At 44.9% G+C, this 11,187-nt stretch overlaps 1 protein-coding gene across 1 annotated transcript in view; it reads right to left on the minus strand.

Moving 5' to 3' along the window:
- Nucleotides 1-10,900, minus strand: part of LOC105826522 (microtubule-associated serine/threonine-protein kinase 4-like) — a 167,971-nt gene extending 157,071 nt beyond the window's left edge. Inside the window, exon 1 of the mRNA XM_012664502.1 lies at nucleotides 10,255-10,900. Within this exon, the coding sequence (XP_012519956.1) occupies nucleotides 10,255-10,599 (345 nt within the window). The 5' untranslated portion in view covers nucleotides 10,600-10,900. The remainder of the gene's footprint in view (nucleotides 1-10,254) is intronic.
- Between the last annotated feature and the right edge of the window lie 287 nt (nucleotides 10,901-11,187).

Consider the following 11,187-nt stretch of genomic DNA (forward strand, 5'->3'; position numbering starts at 1 on the left):
TTACAGCAGCTTTATCCTGAGATCCGAGTCCAGTCCAGTAGCACTGGTGACCTTCTAAAGCTAGCTGTCAATATTTCATCAGAAATGAAAATAAGTCCCTTAAACATGTGGCCAAAAATGCCTTACTGCTACACGTGTGGTTTTAATGAATAACCAAAATTTATCCTAGCAGAATACAGTTTCCTGAGGTTAACAGGAAAACAAGAATTGGCATATAGTCAAACTTTTCCATTTGTAGAAACCCACTCTCCCCTTAACTAATGACCTAAAACCCAGGAGTATCACTTTAAATCTTAGCACCAACTTCAACACAAAAGTTCTACAGACACTTAATCTAAACTCTTATGCCAAATGCACAGGGACCCATCCCGAGTGGTGTATAAATCCTTCATTCAGCCACCATTTATTGTGTGCATCACATCACAGCAGGCTCTGTGCTAGGCTCTGGAACGCAGAGATGACCAAGGGGTCCCTTATCTCCTCAAGCCTGCTCCTCTCCCGGTCCCTCCCCATTATTCTCCTCCTCACTTGTATGAGGCTGAACAGGTCACTTAGCTACAGCATGGTAGTGTGGACCCAATTAATTAGCAATTGAATCTCAAAAAGACTTGTGTAATAATTAAATGAGTAAATGCACGTGAAACGTTCAGAACGGTGTCTTGACATACACTATGCCTCAGTTGTAATTTTGTGTAATGTATTATTATTATATGCCGTGAACTCTTGCTATTGCACAGATTTGAATTGATATGTCATTGTTCCCTCCCTGAGGGGCTCACAGTCTAGCAGGGGAGAGAGATTTATGAACTATTAACTATACTAAGAAAAGAAAGGTATACAAAATGGGAACGAGAAAACAGTTGAAATGATATGAGAAAGGGCTGTGCAAACCGTAAGAAATCCACAGAACTAACACATAGGAGACCTGGCATAACTCAGAAACAAAGATAGTGCCATACAACTCTCAGAAAACAGAATTTATTTTGGCTATCTTCAACTGTTAAGGTTAGGGGAAAAAAAAAAAAAGATAACTACTTTTGTTAACAGTACACACAATTTTATACTCACTTTCTACTTCTTCATATACACTTTCACATCTTCAATAGTTTTCAAAGATGATTGATGCCCAGAGTGAGAGCCCTAAAGCACTACAAGATGTCCAATCATTAAAAAAAAAAAATTAGCTTGTTCAGCACTGAATAATAAGGCAGGAAAACACACCACAACATTATAGAAAAAAAGGTAAGCAACAAGGTGATAACAAAAAGAGCTTTCAAATTAATCTTCAGTGAATCATAAAATTCAGTAACCAAAGAAGGCTTCTGCCCTCCAAACATTCCGTTTAACAAAGGTTTTTCTACAATCTTCTAGCTAAAGTGGTTTGCCATGTTCTTTTTAAAATTCCGATGACCAAGCTATACACAGAGAAAGGGAAAATGAAACAAGAATGAATTAGAACAAGGAATGACAGGTAACCTAATACACACAAAGTGATGATTCTGAAATAATTTTAAAAGAATATAAAACAGTATTTTAGCAATTTACTAATTGCCGTGTTACTCTACGGGCATAATTCTTCCCAGTCTTACTCCATAATTTTAAAACTGTTGCCTCTCAGGCTGCTTACACAGGTGTGCTAAGTTTTCTCCAAGGAGAAATGTTTTAATGTTAGAAATGGAAACCTTAAAAATGATACTGGCATTTTTGTCAAGAAAATCAAGAGAGTTGTAATTTCCATTTAATCTCTTGTCCTCCGAATGGGGAATCTGCATCGTGGCTAGGACCTACCCATTACCGTGGATTAAAAGCTGGTCCTGGGCCCTGCAGGCTCTTTGGGGACTAGCCCCCTCCCTAACCAACGAGGAACTGGGGTACCTTATTAGGGTAACTTGGCCAATGCCTGTAGAACAAATAACCAAGAAATCCCAAGGAAATAAAATGGGACAGTAAATAAAGTTTACCAAGGTAATATTCCGAACAGTAGATAAATAAAGTACCAAAATGTGAGACAAAGAGAGTCTTTTCTTACTCAGCAAGTAAGTTTCCCCTCATTCACTTTTTCACACTCAGTTTTCAAAGTAAAATTGCTCTGACATAACGTGGCGCTTCTACCTACCAGTCTTTTAAGAGCCAAGAGGACAAGAAGGTCAGCATTTTCTTGGGTTTTCCCAGAATGTACTCTCATCATTTGGTATGTCTGAAATTCTCCTCCTGAAGTAAAAAGCTCTGCAGAGCTGAGCTTTTCTTGGAGCAAGCCTCCCCTCCTCTCCTCTCCTCAGCTGCGTCTAAATGAGTCGCCTCAGAGCTGGGCTTTTAAAACAAAAGCCCGGATGAGGGCTCAGGTTATTTCAATTAAGCCACTCCAGCTAAAACTATGAGCGAAAAGCAAATTTTGTGCGCTTGTGTTGTGTGTCTGGGAGCTAGATATGTTTCCGTGGAACTAATTTATTCATACAGAACCTATTTGTGAAATTAATCGTTTAACCTTCAAACGCAAAATGGATTTCATCACAACTGCATTCCATTTCAATACTTTCATGTAGCTTAGCTGGCTATGACTGCTCTAAGAAGTCATTTGAAATTTATGGCTTTTGTGAACATCAGTCTCAATGACGGTGTACAGTGACACAGGAGTTTAACCACCAATTCTAACCCAATTTAACTGTGTTTCCCAAATACTGATAAGGCAGCCCCGGGGCCCTTCCTGCACTGCAGAAGGTGCATCTGTCTCTGTATAAAGAAATGCCTGAAAACATAAATGTTAAGACCAAAAACCCGAGACATGATGAGTATTTTTTTAGACAAACATAGAAAGGCACAAAATCATCAGCCAAGAAGGAACTACATACTTAACTTCTCAGCTTATTAAAAAAGTAGCTAACCAAGTTCCAAGGCAGAGGCCAAATGCCCCACATCTGATGTGAGTTTGTTAATACACACTCATCTACCCAAACTAAATTGGGCGCACTTGTGATCTTGCTATCCACCGAAAGCACCGCTAAATTACAAAGAACATTAAAACTAAATTTTCATTTTCCACATGACGGCCTATGAAATTACTTAAGAAAAGAAGCCCAATTTGTCAGTATTTCCATCTTCCCTCCCACCTACCCTCAATCCCCCCTCCCCCAATATCATTACAAAGCATTTGGGCTGAAAGGTTCAGTGGAAGTAAGTACCGTAATCAAAATTATATCGACTGTGTCTGAGAGGGGAATTGATGGGCTAGCAAGAGTACAGGCCTAGGGTACAAATTTATAAGCTGTCTCACAGACACATGTCTAGTTATGAATTCAAATCATTAAATAAGCAGTGGCTGCTTTTCATTAAGAGAAGCTGGAGAAGCCACCACGAATTTCATACAAGCTCTATACACTTAATGTGACTTCAGAGTATGTGTACGTACCACTGGCCACAGTCCTGAGCCAGTATTTTACATTTAAGGCATGATTTTTCTCTCCTAATCTTCGAAGCACAGGTGACTACTGTCCAATCCTTCCTGAGAATTCTGAACCAAGTGAGAGAAGGGCAAAGACAGAGAGAAAAACAAACGCACAGCAGCTGTTGGAGAAACCAACTTCTGCTTAATCTTGTGTTTTATGTAATGCTTTAACCTAAAATAACATTATCAGATAAGAAATCACGGACAAAATATTGGACACATAAAAGAGAATAAGAACCTTTGAACTAAATGATGCAAAGCTCCGTAAATGTCAACCTGACCAAGTACACAAGGCAGACCACCAGGTATTTGGAAGAGAAGTGCATTGCTGTCATTGCACCAACATTTGAGTTACAGCAAAAATGTTCCTAGATTATTTGCATTTTTGTCTTAAAAACCGAAATGTTTATACTGTCCCAAGGGATAAAACAGAATTTCTGTTGGGTAATTTGCATATGTAAGTTCTTGCATTTTTGAAAGTTCTATCACATTTCTAACACATTTCCCCTCTGAGAAGTTGTGCTGGCTTCTGGCCAACTGCCTTGCCCCCTCCCATGCTTAGATAAACCAAAGTTGATTTCCAGATGATCACCTGATTTCCTTCTCACTCCCTTCTCAGCCCCCAAATCATTATCTAGGGAGCTTAAGCAAAGTACATGGCCATCTCACTGGCCTCAGCACACAGTTGACATGCTGCCTTCTGACTGAATCCCGGGGTGCAGCTAGTAATTTACATGTTCATAGAATCTTTTAGGATATTATTTAATAACTGATCACTAAGAGCAGATTCCATAAGCAAAAGAGAGATAGTGTCTTCATAGAAGGGTTAATGGATTATACACCATAAAGCTGTGCTGTTCGTACCTCATAAGAAATGCTCTGTCCGTGAAATTAAAAGCGATAACTATGTTACATATCTATCTACTCATGAATGAAAGGGCCTGCCGGGATTACCAGCTGGCATGCTGGCAGCATAGCCCATCAGGGGAGGACTCCTAGGTTTCTTGCTTATGTACCTGGCTGTGGTCCTGATGGTACCGATACTCCACACAAACCAGCTTTTCCATACCTGGTAATAGCAGCAAACACCATGATGGGGTGCTTACTACTGCCAAGCATCATGCTGGGTACTCTCCATAAAACATCTCTTTAGTCCTCACAATGACCCTCAGTAACAAATATTACATGCCCATTCCACAGACGAGGAAATAGTGTCGGTATTAACAACCTAGCAGAGGTCATCCGGCCTGTTAGCGGCTAACCCAGGATCAGAAGTCTGTACCCTTAGTCACTACAGACCCTGACCCCAGAGCAGAAAAACACTGGCTGCTGGCTCTGAAGGGATGAAGGAAAGGAACACGGGCCCTTTCTGCGCAACACTGTGGAATGTAAGAACATGATCAGAAACTACACAGGGTGGTTTTTATCTAAAAAGTACAATCATCTCTTCTAAGATGCACACACACCTCCCCCTCAGCTTTCTCGAAGGCCAGGCCCCTGGGTCGTGGACGTGGCTCACTGTGAGGCATGTTCTGCAAGGATTCGTTCTCCAGTTTTCTCTCTTTGCACCCCACTTCCACGCCCTTCCCTACAGGACCAAACTGGATAAAAACTGGACTCACGTACTTTGTCCACCGAGTCTGAGTGAACAGGAGCCTTTGTCACAGGCTCTAAAACACTCGCTGCATATAAACACGGGGTATTTCCTGGAATACCTCAGAGCAGAGGTGGAAAGGGGGAAAGCCTTAGTTAGTTCTTTGATGCTGGCCCTTCCCTCCCTAGGAAAATCCAAGCTAACAAGCCAGACTCTGGTGATGTGTGTTAGCACCCAAACCCCACGCTTCCTGTCAACAGGGAGGCACTGTCTCAGACCACCTCCCCTCCTGTTCCCCGCAGGTAAATGCATCCCCAAAATTTACTATGGAAACAAGCATTTGCAAGGCCCTCTTCTCTCTCTCTCCACTCACCGCAATGAAGTTTTTCCTGCAAGAACATACTAGGCCTGAGACAACATCACAGTGAAAAGCAGCATTAATATTCACACTAAGATGTTCTCTTGAATTGAGTTAAATTCTTTTCCTATTATATTTCTTATGTAATTGCCTGGAGTACCTAAACCATGAAGAGTGACCCCTGTCTCATCTACATAGCATTTACTAAATGACCATCTTCTTAGCTTATCAATTCCAATTCTGGAACAATTAAATAGGCTATCCCGGCATTTCCCAACAGGTGGGCTTCATGCTACCTTGGCTTTCCCCAAACACAAATCTGATCAAGCCACTTCCTTGCTCACATCCTTCAAAGAATCCCAGCACCCCTAGAGGAAAGTCCAAACAGCTCTGTATGACCCAGCTGCCGCTTCCCTCTCAACTGTCATCTGACACCAGGTTCTCCTCTCCTCCATGCCAAACAACCCAGATTCCTCTCAGAGTCACTGACCCACCATGCTCTCTCCAGCTTCGGGGCCTCTGTGACCTGGGTCATGCCTATCCCTTCCCTTCCCTTCCGCCATCTGACTCCTACTCATCCTTTGGGTGTGGGCTCACGCATCACTTCTTCAGTGAGACAGTCCTTAACTCCAGACTCAATGAGTTACACAACATGGTCATACACACCCTTACAGCCTATTCCCCCACGGGCCACTTTTAAAACCAATTAATCAATAATCATGCATTTAGTGACTATCTCCCCCACTAGAGGAGAAGCTCCCTGAGGTCAAAACCATCTCTGTGCCCAGGATGATGCCTCACACAGAGTCACACTGAACACATACTGTTCAGTTGATTGAGTGATTTTCTAATCTGAAGTAGTGAATCCAAAAGTAGACTAAATAATAAATATGCCAAGATTTATGCACTGCTTCTCTTTCTGTATTATGTAGCTGCTGTGATTAATAAAATATAAATTCAATGAAAAGCTTTGCTGAATTCATGGTTGCTTCTTGCTATCTGGTCTCTTAACCAACACCACCAGAAACTCACCCACTGCATTACTACCATGTGGTTAATCCACACACACCCCCAAAATGATGTTAAAAGCAATCCTCATACTCATATACCATTTAACAGAACAGTTTAAAGACATCCCATTACTGTGCCTACTGTTAATAAGGAAAAACTGTTTCCCAGCTTATGCCAATAAAATAAATTCCTTAGTGCAGCAGAGTATAAATAGGTTGTATATATTGAATTGGAAATCCTCTTAGCTACTAAGCCCTTTTCTACCATTCTAAGAACCCCTGAAAGTTTCAAGTCCTAATATACACAGTGAGAAGCAGAGTTAGTAACAATTAATATACAAGTCCCTTCAAAGGCGTTCTAAGTAAAAGCTCAGTGATTTGACTTTGTTCAAAATTTACCTGGAAAAACAATTCATAATATTTTTTGTTGTGATGCCCAATGTTTTTCTTGATGAGAGGTCTAGAGGTTTGAGCATCGTAATTCACAACAGACAAAATAAATGAATCATACAGTCACCCTTCAATCAAATGTGCAACTACTTTCAAAAATGTCATTTTTTTTTCATTCATTCAATATATATTTACTGAGCCCCTGCTAATATATTAGAGGCACTGTGCTAGGCATAAAAGACAAAATTCCTGCCTTCAACAAGTTTACCAACACACTTACCAAACAGCAGCAGAGTACTTTATTAGAGCCCCCACAAGGAGCTTTGAGAAGGGAGAGGGCAGAATGCCTAAAGGCAAATCTCAGAAATGTTATCAAGGGAACAACCCTCCAATCTAGATCGTCTTGACTATCAGAAATGCAGTGTAATAACCCTTAACCCACACAGACCCCAAATCCATGAGCTTGCTGAAGAAGTCAGATGCAGTTTTTTAAACAAAAGGTCACACTCTACCTCTAACTTTCACGTGTTTGATATTAAGTACATACAAACTGCAATTAGTGTCATGTTAAACTATTGTTTTTAAGACATCAATAGTTAAAGGGCTAAAATAGCTTAAAGTGTAGAAATTTTGTAAGTTTATACAAATATTGACAGTAAGATAAAATATGAAATAGGTCAAACTGTTGACATTACTAGATATATTCAAAATGACTTTAACAAAGTTGTCAAAAAATTAGCACGCAATAATGCACTAGAAACTGGAATTTTGCTTTTTAAATATTGATACAGTAAGTTACTGTAAAAAAAAATAAAACTTTGGAAAATAATGAATCTCCCAAGCTAGACATAACAATTTTAAAATAAACCTCTTTCCATTTTCTGAACTGCACTTACGCCTTTTAGTGCTTTATACTCAGTGCCTTGCTACATATAACACTACACTCACAATGCCTTGCCGTGATACAACCTGGGACAAATAAAAACTGTTTCCCAGCTTATACTAATAAAATGGGAATAAACTGAATAGACACTGCCTCAGATTCTCTGAAAGGCAGCATATAAATTATGCATTAATGAAAGAACAGGACAGCCCAATCTTGTACTTCCATTTCACAAAATTTTGTCACAAAAGAACTTGAAAAATTAATATTTAGTAATACTTACTTGGCACTCAATGCTATATATGTTAGCTACTGTGCTAAGATTAGATGGTATGTGTAAAATATCCAACTCTATTGCTGTTATTTCCATTGAAAAGGTGAGAAAACTGAGGCTTACAGAAGTTGTAGGGTCTATGATCCCACACCTGGTTAAGGTGACAGAGGGAGAAATCAAAGCAGGTCTTTCCTAAACTGAGTGTTTGTAACTTGGCCTTCCTGAACCCTCCAGAATGGTATTTATAATTGTGTTTGCTTTCTGGGGAGAGGGGCCAGAGAGCTTTCATTAGATCCTCAAAGAGGCCCACGACACCACAAAAGGCTAAGACCCACTGCACCACACCCTCACCAGGGTAAGAACCAGAAAATGCACACTGGACTTGAATCCCTTTCATCAAGACTATCGCACTTCTCTACTCCTAAGGGAAGAAAAAAAAAATTACCATAGTTTTAGTTTTGCTTTAAAATTTTCAGAGCAAGTCAAGATTTCACTCCTGAACAATTTCCAGAATCCCTTGCCACAGGTTAAGTTACACAACAAATTCCAATACTGTATCAGTTTACAACCAATTCAGAGATTTCACAAACAGTGACCAATGTTATTTAGTCATTCCACTTTCCAAACTGTGTTTCAATCAACCAATTCTCACTGTATTGCCTGTGAAATAAGCTATCATTATATCCACTTCCAAGAAAGTAAAACACTGTCACCCTGGGGCCAGGCAATAAGTCAACTACAGAATTGGGATCAGACCTGAGAAGTTCCTGACCGCCCCCCAAGACCGTATCTCTTACCTCGGAGCACCCTCCTACAGCTAAAACAGGGCGACTAACTCTACCATCTTCTCTACCAGTTAACAATATTAAATTAGAATCTAATGGTAAATCATTAAGTTAGGGTATACCCCTAGTTTTCCCAGTGACAGTGTGCTCATCACTGAAAGTTGAAGCAGAAGTCACAGCACAAACATCTGGCACATGCCTGGCATCTTCAAAGGGAGATGTAACCAGCAAGGAATGCTTGTATAGGAAAAGGTTCGGTCATCTCTCCCAGGCCATAACTCAGTGAGTGGTTAAACACTCAGACAACTCCCGACATCCTGCCACTAGGATCAGTCTGGAACTTCAGATCCATCCAAAATTCCTGATCAGAAACAGGAGTCAGGATACTGCAATGGGGGAGAGGGAATTCAGGAATGGGTCATGATTACTGCAAGAGATTGGCCAATGACCACTAAGGCTTGTTCCTTCTCTGCCAGGCTAGCACTGGCCTCCTCTCCTCTTGTGCCAGATCTAGCCTTTGCTTGCCAGGCTGGGGAGCCAGGGGCCGCCACTTGCTTCTAAGGGACAAAGGCAATTATTTACTAAAGCTAACCCAATCAGAACAGAGAAATACCACTCTGGCACTGAGGAATTAATTTCATAACAAGGCTATGTTAGGGTGATGTTTTATTTACGGCCCTGCCTGATCAAGATGACTTCCCCACAAGAAACGTCCAACGCAAACAATCTTAAAGACACGAAGAACCTTATGCTTCCTTAACTGTCCTCCAAAAGCAGAAAAAAAAGCCAAAGACAACAGCCGGGAGGACACCAAAGTCATATGCTCAGTGTGTCAGGAAGCAACCCACGAGTTCTAAGAAGGACACATCCCCTGAACAAGATGGGACGTTTCCTATTCGCTTTGGTGACAAGCGCTCATCTAGACACCCTGGAAACAAGTCTGAACGGGAGCTGCAGGCGCTCATGCCTCCGCCGCCGGCTGAGCTCGGGGAGTCCTCCTCTCCCGGCACAGATGCTACCACGACACCCCAAAACCACCCGCGGGAGACCCCAGAAGGCTGGCAACACTGAAACCGCGCCGTCCAACTCCGCGGCTACCGATGCCACCAGCCTCTCCATCCCCAACGTACAGTCCCCCTTGGCCCAAGCACTTCGGTGGGAAACAACTCCCACTTTGGAAATCAGATCTTAGTTGTGAGAATATGCCAGGCGTCCAGATCGCATGCATTCACAGACCGATCAAAGCAGGATACAGACTTTAAGGCGTCTGCTGCTTTGACATTTTAACAGCAGACCCCTAGGCAGCGCATGTAGACACACACGGGTAGCAGCCACGGGGACGTCAATGACCCACAGGGAAGCTCCTAACTGTCATCACCAAGGGCTCGGGGCAGAGCGCAAGGGGTCCCTCCCCCTCTCCAGGCCAAGGCGCGCCCCTGCCCACAGCCCGCGTGCGAAGTGGGGAGCTAGGGTGGCCCGGGACACGGAGGGGGCGAGCCCGGGGAAGGCGGGGCCCACCTCCTCGTCCTGCTCCTCCTGGGACGCGCTGCTGCCCCGGGGCGCGGGCGGCGCAGCTCCTTCGGGGGGCGGCGGCGGCAGCGCAGGGACTCCACGCTCCAGCAGCACGCGCACGGGAGCCCACGCGGCGGGCAGGCGGACGCCCAGGGCGCCGCCCGGCGGCGGCTGCGGCTGCTGCCCGCGGGAGAAGCTGCGGGGCTCCCCTTCCTCCGACAGAGTTTCTGAGCCCGAGGAGGAGTCGGCCAAGGAAGCACCCGGCGAGGACGCGGCGACCGGCGCAGGGGCGGGAGTCCGGCTGCAGCCGCGGGGCACCGGCTCCGGCGCCTCCGAAACTTTCTCCGCCATTTCCCTCTCGGGCCAAAGTGCTGCCCGAGGGACGGCGGGGGCGCGGCGCGCACTCAGCGCCTCCTGGGGAAGCCGTGGGCTGCTGGGCTCCGGCTCACTCGCACTGCCGCTCCCGGGTTGCAGGGAGCCCCGCCGGCGACTACATGGCCGCGACGGGGCCACAGGAGCCCGCCGCCAAGTTAGCAGCCACCTGGGCCCGGCGGTCGACGGGGACTCCCGAGCGCGGGGACATGCCCGCTCGGGTCCGCGCTCTGCGCTCCACGGTGCTCCCGCGCTGCGCCGGAGCCGCGGGGACTGCGGCTTCTCCGGCGAAACCTGCCTCCGGGACGGAGCGGAGGAGACGGGCAGCCCGGGGAGCCAATGGCACGGCCGGCGCGCCGGTGGGCGGAGGCTGCGGCGCCCCCGGCCGCGCGGGCGTCAGGTAGGGGAGGCGGGGCCGAGGCGCGGGCCACAGGGTCCCGCAGGAACGCTGGGGCACGCGGGACAAGGACGCGGCGCCGGTCCCTGGAGGGTGGGAGGGCAGCCGGGAATCGGAGCCGAGGGCTGGGACTCCAAACTTAGCGGAGGAGTGGCTGGCCGTCCTTGGGA

The sequence above is a fragment of the Propithecus coquereli genome, unplaced genomic scaffold (assembly GCF_000956105.1).
Source record: "Propithecus coquereli isolate 6110/MARCELLA unplaced genomic scaffold, Pcoq_1.0 Scaffold9, whole genome shotgun sequence".
Lineage (NCBI taxonomy): Eukaryota > Metazoa > Chordata > Mammalia > Primates > Indriidae > Propithecus > Propithecus coquereli.